The following is an 18,824-nucleotide window of genomic DNA, read 5'->3' on the forward strand; positions in this document are numbered from 1 at the left end:
AAGGCGTCCTTGGCATCTCACAGACCTAGATGACTGGCTGCTTCTTGGATGTCTTCCTATACATTCTCAATACAGAAACTATACACTCTCAATACAGAAACTATACACTCCCAATACAGAAACTATACACTCTCAATACAGAAAAATAGATTTAAGAACATTTATACAGAAATAGAAGTTTGAAATGAGAGACTTAAAATAGTTTCAAGATACATTTAGACTGTAATACACGGGTAAAATAGTTGTTCAATTAAGAAACATTTATTCTCTCCCATGGGTAAGTGAAATCGCAGTTATAAACATGATCTAAGAAACACCTGTCTTACAGGGTAACCTGCATTATGACCATAATCTTGAGATGCTAGACAAGATATTACTCAGCCCTATAAGCTCTGAATTCAGTGATTCTAAGACATTCTTGGCATTTTCTACGTCTAGTTTATTACTTTCTTTTTGGATATTTTCCTTCACAGTTTACAGTCCATTCTCATTACAGAAGAAAACTCTTAGCATACAATTAAACAGAAACAGAGGCTTTCAATAGCAATTTAAAGTAGCTTCAAGATACATTTACAATGAAATATACAGATAAAATAGTGGCTAAGTTAGGAACCATTTATTCTTTTCCATTAGTTAATGAAATTACAATTGTGAACATGAACCAAGGTAGACTTGTCTTACAAGGTAACTTGAAGGTCTTTTAATTATGAAACTACCAACATGAACAACACTTACGGCTTTTACACAATACTATTTTCAAAATAGGTTTCCGACATATAAGAATGAAAATTCTCAGCGACAAGCTTTAGGTACGCAGCTTAGGCGAGGGGTGACCACTTTGTCATCAGAAACAACCACACACACGACAGACTCCCCTTCCCCAGCATCAGGAACTGAAATCAGATACTTTTAAGGCAGGAACTGAAATCAGATACTTTTAAGGCAGAAACAATCCCCCCAAAAGTTTAAATGATTAAGGTTCAAAGATAGTGTGTTTACGAATAAACATAAGATCTCAATTATTCAACTGAATTAGTGGTTTACTCTGGACCTCAACTCCTTTCCTACTACTTTCTGAACTGGGAGTATTTACTAGGCCTTTACTACGCAAAGCATTGAGAATACAAAGGAGAATCAGACACGGTCCTGTGGTACACTGGTAAATGTTTAACAACCAGCTCTGAGGAGAGAGGAGCCCTCATAGCATTTACCCATTTCCACGGTGTAAGTACGTTCACTGCAGGAGATTTCAAGTACCAATGATTTGACAAAATTCCTAAAATAGCAAAATTCCTGAAACCTAATTATCTCTCACAAGCCAGTTCAAGCCAGCTCCAAGCATGGTCTCCACACTTAAGTAGCTCACAATCGCTTCATGGATACATACTACAGAAGACAGAGAAGGACTGGGAAGAAAGAGATAAAATTCAAACACTTGAACTTTTATTTTTTTAAGTAGTTTTAAAAGTTAAAATGGACACTAAAACCTGTGGCATTGTCGTACTTCTCATTTATGTTTCTCTTTTCATCTTGCTAAAATTTACTTGAGAAAATGAGAATGTAGTATACCTGCAGAGAAGCAAAGGCTGAGTGGAATAAGAAGGAAAAAAGAAAACTATTCTAAGAAAGACAGTCATAGTTATGTCTACGCTGGAAGAAAATGTCCACTAATGTAAGAGCAAATATAGTGTACCTGCTCAAATTCCTCTTATATTAAGCCTGTTCAGTTCAGTTCACTGAGCCTGGAGATGTCTCTGGCCGCAGGTTTGACGAGTTAGCTCGCTTCCTTTGCACAGCTCTGAAGAGCGTGCTGCTTCACACCACTCACGCTGTCACTCATTAGAAAAGCAGGTTCCAAATTCTGAAGTCTGAAACTGAACTTTCTTAGCACAGTAACTCCCTTAGATCAGATCTTGGGCAACTGCCGGCTGGGGTGACCAGGGAATTCTTCCGGTAGCAAAACGTGGAGTCTGCAGGTTGGGCATGTCCCCTGTTGTATCAACCATGGTCTAATGCACTGAGGAAGCAAAAAGACCCGTGTCAGCCTCTCACATTAGCCTAGGAGAGAGAGTTGTTACTCAGGGATACCAAACAACATGTCTTCTGATGGATCTTAAAGCCCGATCCGGTAGATCACCACGCCAAATGCTACAATCGTGGCTCCTTCTCTGAGGTTTCCTAAGCAACACAGCTGGTAACAGCGGATCACCTTCTTTCAGCCATTATATTCTATTAGCATCTTGAAGCCCCAACCCTGATTTTCAGAATCATCTCAAAAGTTTGGGAATGAATAGCAGTTCTTTGTGACAAGAAGATCAGGGAAACTTGCTTTATTTATTTTCTCTCTATATTTTATTATATATTGTTCTCATCTAATAATCCAGAGAAACATGCAAAAGTCACAAATAACTGGTATTAAGAAAACCCAGTATTAACAGCATATGGTATTTTGAAATCAAAATTCTTAGGTGATGGATATGCTTCTCAGATTGCACTTTCTTGAGTAACAATGGTAGCGCACCTTGGCCATGAACTATCTGTTAAGTCATTCACCTGAATAATGGCTCTCCAAAAACAAATCAATTTTTACCTGCCTGAATAAAGGAAGGCCAGGCCAGATGAGAGCGGATTCGGAATAGGCGGTGTATGTGAGGCCTACCAACTCTAACCTTGAAAGTACACTGAATACAATACTTGCTTTCTATCCAATGGGCAATGACAATGAATAAGATAAGTTTTGTTTAAAATTTATTTTCCAAATAAGCAGGACTTAAAAACTACAAGCGGGAATATCTTGCGGTTAAATACCTTTCCTGGAGATCTTCTGGGACTTGTCATTCTGTACATGTCTCCTCATGTCGGAATAGATGCCAAATATAATTCTTTACCAGGTATACGTGTCTCCTGGGACCGGTCATTCTGTACATGTCTCTTCATGTCAGAAGAGATGTGAAGTATAATTCTGTAGCAGGTATACGTGTCTTCTGGGACTGGTCATTCTGTACATGTCTCTTCATGTCAGAAGAGAAGTGAAGTATAATTCTGTAGCAGGTATACATGTCTTCTGGGACTGGTCGTTCTGTACATGTCTCTTCATGTCAGAACAGATGCTAATATAATTCTATCCCAGGTATACATGTCTTCTGGGACTGGTCGTTCTGTACATGTCTCTTCACGTCAGAACAGATGTGAAGTATAATTCTGTGCCAGGTATACGTGTCTTCTGGGACTGGTCGTTCTGTACATGTCTGTTCATGTCAGAAGAGATGTGAAGTATAATTCTGTACCAGGTATACGTGTCTTCTGGGACTGGTCGTCCTGTACATGTCTCTTCTTGTCAGAAGAGATGTGAAGTATAATTCTGTACCAGGTATACGTGTCTTATGGGACTGGTCGTCCTGTACATGTCTCTTCATGTCAGAAGAGATGTGAAGTATAATTCTGTGCCAGGTATACGTGTCTTCTGGGACTGGTCGTCCTGTACATGTCTCTTCATGTCAGAAGAGATGTGAAGTATAATTCTGTGCCAGGTATACGTGTCTTCTGGGACTGGTCATCCTGTACATGTCTCTTCATGTCAGAAGAGATACTAATATAATTCTGTATCAGGTATACGTGTCTTCTGGGACTGGTCGTCGTGTACATGTCTCTTCTTGTCAGAAGAGATGTGAAGTATAATTCTGTACCAGGTATACGTGTCTTCTGGGACTGGTCGTCCTGTACATGTCTCTTCATGTCAGAAGAGATGTGAAGTATAATTCTGTACCAGGTATACGTGTCTTTGAAACAATGTTTTACAGATACGGCTTGCGCGAACTGGCTGTAGTTCACTTCCCTGAGAGATCCTTCCCGTATAAGATTATCTTTTCCTTTGTTAAATTATGTCTCTGCAACAGAGGCTTGGACCATCACTTGTGTACCTAGCACTTGCACAGCAGCAGCAGGAATTAATCTGTATAAATGCCAAGAATCAACAAAAGATACGCCAGCATCACAGTTTTTTAACAACAAATGCTCCAACTTGAGCATCTTCAAAGGTAAATACAGGAGCCTGGACAGACCGCTAAGATAAGGCCTGGGCTTTATAATGGTAGGGGGACATTATTAGGTGTGGAGGTACCTTTCTGGACAAAGGACAGTATGTGATGTTTATTGCACATCGAGGCGAAGTGCATGTTGCCCATTCTGCCACTGAAATGCCACATCAATCAACATTCCTCCCAGTCTATTAAAAGGAACTGCCTGCTCTGTGCCATTTCAATCTCAAAACTGGCCACTTCTCTTAAAAGGTGTCTGGAGAGCTGAGAAAGCATGGTGGAATCTGTGACCAGGTATGAGAGAATAGGTTTTGTGTGGTGCCCAAGAGCCCACAGCTATCCCCAGTGAGAACTCGGGCCGCAGCAGTGGGTGATGCCGCATGCACGTGACTGTAAGTAAGGCAGTATAAATCTCACGAAGCTGCTTAAACATTAACAGGACGAGTTTAAAGAGTTACCTGAGCGTGGAATTTGTGAGCACAGGGCAACACAGAGAGGTTTTCTGGAGAGAGATTCTCGTGACAGATGACACACGGCTCCTCCTCCTCCTCCTCCTCCTCCTGGGGAGAATACAAATGAGGTTAAGGTCAGCTCACTTCTTTCCCAAATGGAATGTGTTCAGAATCCAAAGTCCCAATCTCACCAAATTCTTGGCTCCTTCCCACGTGGCAGGTTGCTGTGAGCCGAGGGGCCTCCAGGCTGGTTTTGGAGGCTGGGCGGCATTCGGCTCAGGTGAAACACAGTTCCCCTTCGGTACTGATTTTCCTTGACTCTGAAAATGAGAATATTATACTTTTTTTTGGTAATTTTTTGGAATTGTTCTAAAACAGTAAGAACAGAAGGAACAGTTCAGAATGGGGTACAGCAAGAATTAGCAAAAGGGTAAAAGTCAATCAGATTCATGAGAAACACTGAAACAAAATTTTGGCAATTCTTACTTACATAGGCACAGCTAGGTAATGACAAAAATAACTCTCTCTGTATATATTTTTTAAATAAAACAAATCTTTCCATAAAATAGGTTAAAAAAGTCCCCCTTTCAGAATCATTCAGAGTGACCTAGAATAAATTCCAGGAAAGCCAGTTTATTTCACAGAGATCAGGTGGTAGGTATTTTTAAAAGACTTCCTTTATCATTTATTTGTCCAGCGGAAGTCATTGAACTGTTTACTCTTAGTAGATGATTTATTATGATTAGAGGTTACTGCTTTTCTAACATGGAGTTAATTAAAAGAGGTAACTCCTAGAGGTGAGGGTGGAGATAGAAGGCTTCTTTACCTGAGATCTTTTAGGGTCAGTAAGCTGGGAAATCTTGCAAACAATTTCATCAAATGTCATTGCAGATAAGGACTTTCCATTAGCATCTTTCAGTTTTTGTAAGAAATCTGTGAGCTCCTTCCTAAGAGAGATCAAGTAAGAATTAGTGGTGATGCTTCTCACTGTCTTGAGGATGTGTCCCCCAAACAAGATATAAATCATTTCACATGACTGATGTGTAAGCATATAGAGGTAACACTTCAGGTCTTAGATCTAAAAAAGTAATCACAGGCCCATCTGCATTTTTCTTGAACAAAATTAAAACTAATGTATTCAAAAAACTAATGTGTTCACATAATGTGTCCATGAGTGACAAAGCCTAGTATTTATTTTCTTTCCAAAAAGAAACCCTAACTCTGTTTTCCAAATGCTCACTGTATGACAACTGAATTTGTTATCTACTTATTTATGTACTGAGCTCTTTGTATCTTATCTCTCAAATGTTCTCTTTCTCAGAACTAAAAAATTCCTTTTAACAATGTTGCTATTTGTTTCTCTCTTTTCTATCAGGGTTGATACTTTCACTTTTGTAAAACTCAAACAGGAAAAAAGAAAAAGATTAAAAAGAACAGGAAAACAAAGATTAAGGACAACGTTAATTACATGACAAAAGGAACCCAGAATTATTTTAGCCAATATGTCTACTGACCCAAAGTGTTCACCTACATGTTTGGTAGGACAGGTCAGCTTATTTTTCTTTCCCAAATGAAGTGTCATGTGAATGTCGACCCTGTAAAACTACTCGTGATTTACTACATATTCATTTTGTACACACAGATTTATAACAACTACATTGCATTTCTACTTTCATCACCTAATCACCATTATGGTACTTATAAAACCGTAATCTAATCTTGAAGCAAAACAGTATACACATAAAAGTTGGTATTCGATAAAAATACTGGTGAAAACTAGAATTATTTCCTTGAATACAACAGCAGAGATAAAGAATCTTCATTTCTATAAGAAGAGAATTAAATAACCTTTTGCTAATGTTTTTTTTTTAATGTCAGAACTGTGGAAGGCACAGTGAAATCATGATTTCTTGCATTTAACTGTGTTCCCTAACAAAGGGACTGTAAGAAGCCTCCATAAAATTAAGGAAATAGAACACTAAAACCTGATGATGTCTGGGCTTATGTTGCACACAACCAACTTAAAATCCACTTTGGAAACAGGTTATTAAGGTAATTGTTGCAGCTGGTGGCATTAAACCTGGATAGGTCTGCAGCTCGCTGTACTTTGAGTAGATGAGCAGGCCTGAGGTAAGAAGCATCAGTGAGGAAGATCGGCATTTCTGTCCCGCCATCCCTTCCCGGTTAGGTTTCACTTCCTTACCAAAGCTGGAGCCCTGGTAGTGCAGTAGCTAAGTGCTCAGCTACTAATCAAAAGGTCAGCAGTTTGAACCTGCCAGACAGTCTACAGGAGGAAAAGGTGGCAGTCTGCGTCCGTAAAGATTACAGCTTTGGAGACCCTACAGGGCAGTTCTACCCTGTCCTATGACCGTTGCTATAAGCTGAGCAGACTCGACGGCAGCATGTTTTGTTTTTGTTTTTGTTTTAACCAAGCTCACGATAAAGAAATGCCTGTGATTTTTTTGGGTGCTAAGCTTCTTTGAAATGTTTCATTTGCCGTAATTATAACGATGGAGGCTGTAGAATATGATCAGCGTGCACCACTAAATAAACACTAAGGTACCTGGACTGTTGTGGAAAGGCGGTTTTCAGTCTGTCCACAATCCTCTCCCAATTCGTCATGGGAGGGTCACTTCCCAGACCTGCACTGGGAGACGTGGCCTCTGTCACAGGGGCTGGCGCAGTCCAGGCTACCTCAGTCATCTGGAAGGAGACAGAGCGCTGCCAACAGGGAAATGAACACATCTGCTTCAATGTCAGATGCCAGTGTGACATCTCCGGACCTCAGAGCAACTGACAGCAGGTGCGATGACAAGTGAAGAAAAGCAATGCTGACATACAGGCTTCCTTTTCAGAGTTTTTTAAATAACCAGCACAACAATATTTCTAATAGTTTATAACTACCCTTATTTAAAAAATGGGACATGCTAAAAAAAATAAAATGGGACATGCTAGCTTCAGTAATTCCACACATGTACAGAAATACTGTGCAGGCTATTGCTATATTTCTTATAACAGTGAAAACTGAAAACAACCAAATGTCAGTTAATTGGGTAATAATAAGTTATAATGCATCTAATGAAGTCCTTATGAACAATGGGATAGATATACCCACTAGCATGAGAAATGTCCATGAAATCTGTTCAGTTAAAAAAAGAGTCAGGAACATATGTAGCTAGAAAATTTCTAACTTTATGGTATAGTATTTCCCGAGGTGACAATATTAGCAGTCTGTTTACAAAGCTGAAGCACGCCCACTGCACCTGTAAATCCAATTCTTCCTCAGCTTTGTGGTTTAGTGTGTCGTGATTCAGCTTCTTTGCTTTTCAATCTGTGCAGCAACCATCCTAAAAGCAAACGATCTATTCAATCATCAGTCTACCCTCGATTGTTTCCTGTTACAGGAGTAACACTGTAATTGGAAGGACTCTCTAGGAAAAAATATACTTATTTTTGTATCCAGAAACTAAGCTAATATCAGCTAATGAAATAATTATAGTATGTGCAAAGGCTTCACCCACAGTGCCTCGCACGGAAGTATCCATTAAATTGGCATTCAGGTGCCATCACCCCACTACCACCACCAGCATTATCATTCCATTGACGAGAAGGCGCCCACTGTAGCAATAAAGAACTAGTTAATGTCTATCCGGCCAAGAAGGGCTCTGTACCAGGGGGGCTCTAGGTGGGCCAGGTGCAGCGATGACTCCAGGACAAACTGCAGGCATTTGAGCAACAGCGAGTATAGGTCTGAGGTAAGATTCCTTCACAAAGGTTCTCCCCAGGAACTGCTGCATCTAAAGTAGAAAAGGTAAAAACAACAACAGGAGCTACACACTTAAATATTTACATAGACAATGACCTAAACTCACAGAGTAATATTTGGGAGAAAACAGTGATTTGAAATCCAGACACAAACATATAACACATTTTTTAATTGCATTTTAGATGGTTTACAGAACAAAAATTAGTTTCTGATTAAACAATTAATACACATATTGTTTTGTGACATTGGTTGCCAATCCCACGACATGCCAATACTCTCCCCTTCTGGACCTTGGGTTCCCCATTACCAGATTTCCTGTCTCCTCCTGCCTTCTCATCCTTGCCCCTGGGCTGGTGTACCTATTTACTCTCCTTTTGTTTTGCAGGCCTATCTAATCTTTGGCTGAAGGGTGAACCTCAGGAGTGACTTCATTACTGAGCTATAAGGGTGGCTGGGGGCCATACTCTCAGGGTTTCTCCAGTCTCTGTCAGACAAGTAAGTCTGGTCTTTTTTTTTTTTTTTTTTGGTGAGTTAGAATTTTGTTCTACATTTTTCTCCAGCTCTGACTGGGACCCTTTATTGTAATTCCTGTCAGAGTTGTTGGTGGTGGTAGCCAGGCACCATCTAGTTGTGTTGAACTTGGTCTGGTGGAGGCTGTGGCAGTTGAGGTCCATTAGTCCTTTGGATTAATCTTCCCCTAGAGTCTTTGGTTTTCTTCATTCTACCTTGCTCCAGATGGGGTTGAGACCAGTGGAGTGTCTTAGATGGCCACTTAAAAGTTTTTAAGACCCCAGATGCTACTCACCAAAGTAGGATGTAGAACTATGTTATGGCAATTGAGCTAGATGTTCTCTGAAACCACGGTCCCCACAGCCCTCAGCCCAGTAATTTGGTCCATCAGGGAGTTAGATGTGTCTATGGAGCTTTCATGACCTTGCCTTGGTCAAGTTGTTCTGGCTTCCCCAGTATTGTGTACTGTCTTACCCATCACCCAAATTACCAGTTATCTCTTGTCTATTTAGTGTTTTTCCCTCTCTACCCTTCTCCTCCCTTGTAACCATCAAATACTGTTTCTTTTTGTGTGTAAATCTTATTATGAGTTTTTTTCAGTAGTGGTTTCATACAATATTTGTCCTTTTGTGATTGACTTACTTCACTCAGCATAATGCCGAACAGATTCATCCATGTTGTGAGGTGTTTCACAGATCACGCATATAACACATTCTTTAAAAAGTATACAACGTTAGCTAAACGTAGGAATATTTGGAAAAGCACTGAGCGGTGAAATAGATTGGAAAGGGCACTGAATGAGAGGCAGGAGAACTGGGTTCTACTCCTGCTTTCTCTCTACTTAGCTGGGTAACCTTGATTCCCATTATCAATCTATAAAATGAGAAAACTGGGTTAGGTGGTCTTCAAGGTTCTCTCCCAACTTAATAACACAGGACTATGATTCCAAGTAAGTGTTGTCCATGTTGGTGAACAATATTGACGCTCAGAAACTCCACATAAGAACCCAAGTTGTTTCTTTGTGACATGATGAAGGTCTGGAGGGTCCAGAAGTCAAGGTTTCACTACACAGCTATAGAGAATCGCTGCTGAGAGACACCTGAGGTTTATGCTGGACTGGTTCATGGAAACCCCGAAGTTTATTTTGAGGACCTGAGAACTAATTAATACCTGGAAGATCTGGCCTGATTTAATATTCAAAGAGAAAGTCACGGCCTCAAGATGCTTAGATACAAATGTAGTTGAAGCTGGCCTATTCTGGAACAACTCGGTATCTAGTTCCTGAGCCCCTGAAGCCATTTTATATTTAGAGTCATGGGAAAGTTTAGCTACAACTTAGAGCAGCAGTGTGGGCATGGGCAGAAGGCACAGAATTTCCCATAATCCTACTAAGAATACATCTTACTTCCTGTAGAGCTGCAGGAATTCCTTGGGACTTCTCTGTCAGCTACTTAACACCTTTGCTATCGGAGTATTTGTGTGTGATGGTGCTCCATCCTGGGATAATGATATTCATGATACAGTAGTTCTATGGAAATTGAATTGACAAAAACTATAAAAGGCAATACTATCTTTCTAAACTAAAGACCATGGTATGTATCACGTGATGCTTTTAGCACAGGGTTCTGCTTTCGAAACACATGGTGTAACTCCACATATTTCACATAAGGTTTATATTCTTTGTTATACTCAACCGCGAGTAGAAATAACATTTTCAAAATTTTACTACAACCAGGAGAGCTGATGTCAAAAGTTACCTGCCCCATGTATTTATAACAACGACCAAAAAACAAAAGAGTAGCTGCTGAAGCTGCATGTGTACAACTACCGCACGGGATTTGGTTCCTTGGTTTGGATGTTTAGGGTCATGGTTTCATGGGACAACCCAGTTAATCGGCCTAATAATGTGTTTAGTGCTTGTGTTCTACCTCCAAGTTCGCTGTGTAGTGCCTGGGGTCTTAAAAGCTTACAAGCAGCCGTCCAAGGCACAACAATTGGTCTTTGTTCACCCAGAGCAACAGACGAAGAAGGAGAGCCAGGAACAGGAGAAGGATATAGAATGTGCAGCTAATTGCCTCATTTGCCATGCGACCAGAAGTGCTGGATGGTAACTGGCTACCTTTACTGAACATTTTCATCAAAGATTCCATAGAAGAATCCTGATCAAATGGGGGAAAATGCAGAAAAGAATCTCAAATTCTCATGAATTCTAGACTTTCTGGAGCCATGGAGGTTGGATGAACTCCTAAACGATTGCACTGAGATAATATTTAAACCTTAGACAAAAATAACCCCTGAAGGTTTCTTAAAACCAAACAATAGTTTAGCTTAACTAGTAAAAAAGGCCTGTCTTGAGCATTAAGCTGTTTTAAGAACTATCTATATGGGATCAAACTGACAACAGCAACTCGAAAGATTAGATAGAAACCTTAGGGGGCAGTGAGTTTATGTTAATGGGAGAGGGACAACTCAGAAAAAGAGGGTGAGAATGGTTGTACAACTCACAGAATGTAATCAATGTCACTAAATGTACATGTAGAAATGGCTGAATTGGTGAATATTTTGCTGTGTACATTCCCAACAACAACAAAATAAACTTGAGGAAAATAAAATCATCTTCTCTAAAGTATCACACCTTTGCCTCTTCCTACCCCAGGTCTGTTATGATCATGAGAAATACCAGCTAACTGCTCCCCCAAAGGACCTTTTGGAAGGCTGTCTGACTTTATTAGGTTAAGAAACTGTGTCCCCAGAAAGATAAAAGACAGTTCAGTGTGTGGATTAGTTTATCTAAGATTCACTAACCCATAATAATAAGCAGGGAAAGGGCCTAAGTGAGGGCTGGCACTGCTGTTGAAGACAGAAAAGAAGGTAAACGTTCAGGACAAGAGAGTTGAAAGCAGAAAGGGAGGGGTGAAGCCCGCAGCCTGTTACAGTGTTAAGCTGAGACTTCCAGTCATCTAGGGGTCACATGAGGGTGTCCTGGGTTGGATAGTGTCCCCCCAAAGTTCATGTCCTTCCTGGAACCTCAGAATGCGACCTTATTTGGAAATAGGGTTGACACAGACGTAATGAGTTAAGACAAGGTCATATTGGGGTAGAGTGGGCTCTTAATTCAGTGTTACTGGTGTCCTTATATGAAGAGGAAAGAGACACAGGGAAGAGGCCACATGAAGACGGAAGCAGAGACTGTAGTTATACAGCTACTAGCCAAGCAACGCCAGGGGCTACCAGAAGCTGGAAGAGGCAAGGAAGGCTGCTCCTCTAAGGGCTTCAGAGTGAACGTGGCGCTGTCAACACCTTGGTCTCAGACTTCTAGCCTCCAGTGCTGTGACGGGACAGATTCCTGATGTTTGAAGCCACCCACTTTGTGGTGCTTTGTCATGAGAGCTCTAGGACACCAATACAGACTGTGGTTCTAGGAAGTGAGGTGTTCCGTAACAAATGCCTAAAAACCTGGAAGTGCCTTTGGAACTCGGTAAGAGGAAGAGGCTGGAAGAACTTTGAGGCACTTAATAGAAAACACCCAAGGGACTCCCGGGGCTATCCAAAGCTAAAAGAGGCAAGGAAACACTCTCCCCCAGAAGTTTCAAGGGAGCATGGCCCTGCCAACAACTTGATTTCAGACTTCTGGCCCCCAGAACCGTTAGAGAATAAATTTCCATTATTTTAAGCCAGCCAGTTTGTGGTGCTTTGTTATGTCTGCCCTAGAAAACTATTACAGAGGAAACTGGGAATTCTGAGTATTCACTGGTTATCTCCTATGATATAGGCAAAGTTGATAGAGTAAATGAGAAATACTACCTCTTTAGATATCAAATACATGACTAAAACCCAGTGATGCAACCTGTGCTTTGCCCTCATCTGAGCCAGCCAGCCAACTACTTTCATAACCTGGAGACTCGCAGTCATGAATATAATTGTTACTAGTATTCACAACGTGTACTATTCCATTTGGAACACATTAAACACACTGCATTTTCAGTGTTTTATAGCCTTATCATTTTATCAGGATGAAGATGGCATTTTTTCAAAATCCTATATTTCTTACCAGTATCTCTGGATTGGGTGGTGGTGGTGGAAGCTGTATCGGAGGCAAGGTGCTCAAGGGAAACCCTTGCTTCACCTTATTAATCTGTTCATTGTACTGTGTCTGATGGAAGAAAGGAAACAATATTTAGGGCAAAAGCAACTTAAAAAATATAGCATATGGGAAAAATTAATATACAGTTTTGAAAAATACACTATAAATCCTTTTCTGCATTAAGAACCTCTTTTTGACATAAAACAACTCAGTAGACTATTACCCCCACAAGTAATTAGTTGTATTCTTAGCAGCGTCTGTTGATTAACAAGATACAGAGACACAGAATTCAGAGATCCCACGTGATAATTCCTCAGCCCTCCCGTAATCCTTAGGCTTGAAACAGGGACCACTGATATAAAGTGAATACAGACCTGAAACGGTCAAGAAGCTACAAATAACGCACTAGCTAATAAATAGATAAACAAACTTATCTGTAACAAAAGCTGTTCATTTAAAACTGGAGTGGAACTTTTAGGAAGATGCCTTTAATATCCACAATTTGTTTATTCCAAAAACTGTAACTCTAGCTAACTCTAGCTCCACATCTACTTTTGTTTTCTTCCTTTGAATTTCCGTCAAAAACGAGACACTCTTCCTTAAAGCTTAATATGTTTTCAACTTTTTTTTTTTTGGCATTGTCACCATTTTTCAGTACTATATTATTTTATAAACAACCCATAGGAGCTGAAAAAAAATTTTCTTATAAATCAAAACATTTAGAAACTTCCACATAGAAACAAACGCTTGAAATAGGACAAGGGACTGTTCTTTCAAGGCCAGAACTCTGAATAAACCCAACAAAAATGCTAAATATCACTAAAGACTACCTAAGGGAAGAGGGGAAGAGAAATGGTTCAGGCCACGAAGGAAGAAGCTAGAGAACTCTGCTGAACGTTTTGTGAAACCACCCCAAGAAATTAGCACTAAATCGTTATAATAATAAATATATGTATTTTATAATAAATAAAACATTGTATCAGCCTTAAAATATAAATGCAAAAACATTCTAAGGCCAAATTAATTAAAATATTCAATAGGTTTTGTCTTTAGCTTACTTTTAGCAAGGTTCTAATTCTATTAAACTAATAATTAAGAATTTGTTATTTTGCATTATGGAATAACCACATAATAAGTTAAGGTTGAAATTCATACAGGTCGACTTGATTTTCCTTTAATTTTTGAATACATTATTATTCAGGTCAAGTTAAGACATTTCTTTTTGATTGGGACAGAGCTAGTTTTGGAATTCTAGAGAAACAAGGTATGAGCCTCAATTTTTTAGTTTATTATATCCTGGTCTATGGGGATCAAATAAGGCTCTAAACGGTCATGTGTATGAATCTAGGATGCAATCTACAATTAGCTGCATGGAAATGCTCAGTCTCAAACGGAAGACCTAAGTGTTAATAAATGGAACGAAGGAACATGTTGCCCCTTAAATCTCTCTAACAATTATTTTTTTAATGTTGGATTTTTAAGTACACAGCACCTATAACACTCAGCCAATTTACTCTCAATGTACTTCAGGGCTTACCCTGAGGAATGCAATCTTGTTTCTAACGTCCATCACAATGGCATTCCAACTGTCTACTGCAGCCTTTAGCTGAAGTGATTCCAGGTTGCTGGTGTAGAAAAAGAGATATACGAGACAGGTCTTTTTCTTATATACCATTTAGGTTCCAAAAAATTTCCAGTATGTTCTCTAGCATATAGGTAAATATGTAAAATATCAACAAAATTATTTCCTTACCAACAATTACTTCAAGTGGGCAAGAAGATATACGGAAGGGCTTGCTTTTTATTAAAAATAAAAGCAAAAACTACATAGTAATCCTTGTTTCAATAGCAAATATGCTTCTAGAAGACCAAGTATTTTTCTATATTGGTGGCATCATTTCTTAGGACGTGTTTTAAAACCTTTGTAAAGGAATTCCTCCAATGAAGTAGGGAGACAGAGAAGGCCAAAGAGGGAAACTGCCCCATTCATCTAATACAGGAACATTTTCAAAGATACACGAGAATCTTTGAGGGTTTGACTCATCTTGGAAGGTGGTTTTATACCATTTTCACATGGCGGTGGTTGGGCTATCTGGCTTCTCTGCAAATTGGAAAAAGGGTATTCTGTTTGGGAAGGCACATTAGAAAGATGTGTCTTCTCTGGGAGAATTAGATTTTGGCTTTGTACAGTGCATAAATTGCACAAAGATGGCAGACTCTGATAATCTATGCTCACCAAATGACTTACTAAAGCGGGAACCGCTTCAGGGTCTGTCATCCCTTGAAGAAAGATTTCATGAGGACTTTGAAAAGGCTCTGTCTGTTATGACATGCCCACACCAGTGTCCTCCAGCATAATAGCTTCAAAAGGGCAGGACAAGTTATCAGTGAGGTTTTCTCAAAGTGACCTCATAAAATTCTAAATCCCTCTATCAAGTAGACAGACGGATCACTTACAACAGGGATTCCTCAACCCGAATGCACATCGGCACATCCTGGGACTCTTGCCAACACATCAGAGATTCTGATCATTTAGAATTAAAGCCTAATCATAATCACTAACACGATCACTATTAAAAAAAAGTATGATGACTCAGTCTCAGAGATTAACTTAATGACAGTAGTTCTTTAAGTTTGAAGGTATTCCCCATAAAATTATAAATTTGGGAGGATTTGATACAGGCTGTCCAATATTTGAAAACCGTTCATCTAGGGCATAGCAGGGAACTGCCTTTAATACGATTTTAGGTGATATTTTGCCCAGCCTATTCCAAAAGTATTTAACATCAAGCATTAGAAGGGAAAACAATAGTAAAGTTTTCCAATTAGAATCCATCTTGTTTTGTAAATGTCCGGTCTTTACGCACGTCTCCGGCTGCGATTTTCATCTGTTTCACTAGGAGGAATGAAAAACACCTGTCAGCAGCCATGACGGCCCTGAGCAGACTCACAGAGCTTCAGCAGAGGCAACTAAGCCAAAGCATCAGAGTAACTAAAAGACTTCTGAGGTTTAAAAAAACAAGGCGGCCTCTTCACTCCGACGATCAATATTATATACGTAAAACACACTGCAGACTATGCTCAACCTCGGGTCCCTTGTGAATATCTATCTCTGAAATCAAGGTACACTCCAAGGGAAAGGGTACCTTGCCACCATGTGCGTCGCCCTGGCAAGCTGACTGAGACACTCCTTTTCGGTCTGCTCTAGATGCAGCAACCCGAAATCTCGACGACACTGTAAGAAATGCACCTGCAGGTTTTTGAGAGAGAGAGGGGCTGAGGATGTCCTTCTCGGCACTGCAAATAAACACATTCTTTCCTCAATCATCTCACATACATTTTAGACTATTTTTCAACCTTTTCCAACTGCACCTGGGCTTCTTGACATTATAAAAACTTTTTGATCAATACAATTCTGCTTTTTTACCAATGGTTTCTGGGTTGATAAACATTCTAGAACCTTAGTTTACAAATCTGCACATTTACTCAAATCATCTGAGAAACTTTACAAAATGATGCCTTGGTCCCAGAGGCTTTAATTTACTTAATATTGGGTACAACTTAGGCATCTAGATTTCTCAAAGCTCTCTGGTGACTCTATTATGGAGCAAAGTTTGAGGTCACTCCAAAGAAGGCCTGATATCTACTTTATTTTCATTGATTAAGTAAGGGAATAATCAGAAATTTCAGAACCAGAATGCCCAAATGGGCCTTGGAGGCCATCGAGGCATGTCTCCCTCCCAAAGCAGAAATCAGCACACCATTACTGATGCAGGACCATTTAGCCTGTTCTGTTTTGTCACTACCAATTGTTCAATGTTCACTAGAAATAGCTTATTACACTCTTAGCATCAAGTGTTAGAAAGTTCTTCCTTTCTCAAATTAATACTAGAAGTAGAAAGCAACTTTCCTGTCTGACTACAAGCAGTGAAAAACAAAGCATATTAAACTTAAGCTTTCATGGTCATCTGGGCTCTTTTATTAAAGCTAATACCCCAACAATTTATTCTCTAGGAATTTTTGGTTCAGGTATCACTCCTTGGCTGGTGACCTGCGAATCCCAAGGGCTCTGCTAGAGAATAGAGCTTACCCATGACAGAGGTGGGAAGGGTTTGTAACGCTTTTAATGTCAGCGGGCTCTCCAAAAATTTGAATCTTACTGTGTATCAAGTTTGGTTATCTATAAATAAAAATCACATACACACATACAATCACATTTCTTTTGAGAGACCCTATCTGCAGTGTTCAAGGCTAACCCAGGAGAGATTGGGTAACTTTTGGGGGGCTTGGAAGGTAGGCTCCATTTTTTACTTTGGGGTATATGATGGGTATGTATTTTGGGGAGATTAGGGGAGCAAAAGAAGAAAAAGGAGGAATTATAGCCACAATGAAATGTGGTTCTTAGAAGTTTGGTTTAGTAATCCGGCTTCATGAGATTTTCCCAAGATGCCTGCGTTTGCTTTCCACACTTCAGTAGACCAACTTCTTGGAGTCATTTGAGAAAAATTACAACATAAGACCACCAACATTCACGTATTCAGGCACAAAGTCACAAAGCACCAGAGTTTGAGATATGTTTTCTTGGCAGGTCCTGAGATGTCGTGTGTCTGTTTATTTAAGAAGCACTCTTCTTTTTTTCAATTCTTTAATATAGTGGCCTCCCCTACCCCACCCAGTTTGATGTTGTTTTTGCTGGTTGGTATTTTATTTTTGTTTTTTACCTCAGCTGTTAAAGCTCTTCTGGTTTCTGCATTCAGTTTGTTCTGGTATGTTTTAATTGTGCTTTCCAGGTTATGCTTCTCCAGTTCCCATTCAGATCTGAAATATTTGACCATGAAAGAGTCAGTAATATTTCAGCAAGAAAAAACAGTCTTTTCTATCTTATTCAGGGGAATAAAGATATAAGGTACACAGTAAGCAGGAAATGACTTCTTGGAGATGTATACAGCATATACAAACAAGAGAAGACACTGCTCAACTATTCTTCACTATTATAAAGAGACTTAAGTTTTAATTCATGTCATTATCATAGGTATTATGACTAAAAACTTGGCTCTGAAATCAACTTGTCTTAGGATGAATCTAAGCTCCACAACTTATTTAATGTGAAACCTTGGGCAAATTACATAACTTCTCTTTGCCTCAGTTTCCTTGTATTTAAAAACAGAGAAAATTGTAATGTTATCTCAAATAGTGGTGAAAATTCATTAAGATAATCTACATAAGGCATTTTGTGTTTGGCACATAATAAGTACCAAATAAATGTTAGCTATTATTAATAAATTTTACATAAAATAAGGTTTAGACAAGCCTTTTTGTATACCAACAATGGCAACCATAAACGTTTTTATTACCCTTTTTTTTCATTATAAAGCTAAGTCATTGCATAAAATATTATACTGGTTATTTCTGTGATCACATTCAATACCTAAAATGAAAACAAATCCGACAGCTTGAGAGAGAGAGAGATGGTAAAAATATCGCATGTGAAGGACACTGATGGAAACTGGCTATCTGTGAAGTTTCTTTTTCTATTCCACCTCAGCTTTCCACATTTGAGTTCCAGAACTCTAGTACATACAAACTAAATTCTGTCTTTAATGAAGAGAGTTAACTGAAAATAAAACACTGTAATATTTTCACAGAACATTACACGAAAGCTATTGTCAGTGTTTTATTATTAAAAATCTGGATGAGTGAGTCCCTGACAAACATTGATGAGAAGTTTGATGAAACAGTATATTCTAAATATCATTAAGGCCCGAGGGTTTGTTTGTTTGTTTGTTTTTAATTGTATTTTAGATGAAGGTTTATAGAACAAACTAGCTTCTCATTAAACAGTTAATACATACTGTTCTACGACATTGGTTAACAACCCCACAACGTGTTGACATTCTCCCTTCTCGACCTCACGTTCGCTATTACCAGCTTTCCTGTCCCCTTCTAGTCTTTGCCCTGGGACTGGTGTACCCCTT

The 18,824-nt window shown here is 39.3% G+C and overlaps 1 protein-coding gene across 8 annotated transcripts in view; it reads right to left on the reverse strand.

The window, feature by feature from the left end:
- Positions 1-241: 241 nt before the first annotated feature.
- Positions 242-18,824, reverse strand: part of DZIP3 (DAZ interacting zinc finger protein 3) — a 290,858-nt gene continuing 272,275 nt past the window's right edge. For 5 of the 8 annotated variants that reach the window (XM_064273000.1, XM_064272999.1, XM_064273001.1 and 2 more), the window contains 10 exons: positions 17,571-17,667; positions 15,996-16,099; positions 14,387-14,474; positions 12,817-12,918; positions 8,161-8,286; positions 7,053-7,192; positions 5,316-5,436; positions 4,681-4,809; positions 4,496-4,597; positions 242-2,017 (listed from right to left, as the gene is read on the reverse strand). In XM_064273000.1, the coding sequence (XP_064129070.1) occupies positions 1,907-2,017; positions 4,496-4,597; positions 4,681-4,809; positions 5,316-5,436; positions 7,053-7,192; positions 8,161-8,286; positions 12,817-12,918; positions 14,387-14,474; positions 15,996-16,099; positions 17,571-17,667 (1,120 nt within the window). In that variant the 3' untranslated portion in view covers positions 242-1,906. Of the gene's footprint in view, positions 2,018-4,495; positions 4,598-4,680; positions 4,810-5,315; positions 5,437-7,052; positions 7,837-8,160; positions 8,287-12,816; positions 12,919-14,386; positions 14,475-15,995; positions 16,100-17,570; positions 17,668-18,824 lie in introns of those variants that run through there. The other 3 variants (XR_010318680.1, XR_010318681.1, XM_064273005.1) reach the window with 3 other exon arrangements.

The sequence above is a fragment of the Loxodonta africana genome, chromosome 20 (genome assembly GCF_030014295.1).
Source record: "Loxodonta africana isolate mLoxAfr1 chromosome 20, mLoxAfr1.hap2, whole genome shotgun sequence".
Taxonomy (NCBI): Eukaryota; Metazoa; Chordata; class Mammalia; order Proboscidea; family Elephantidae; genus Loxodonta; species Loxodonta africana.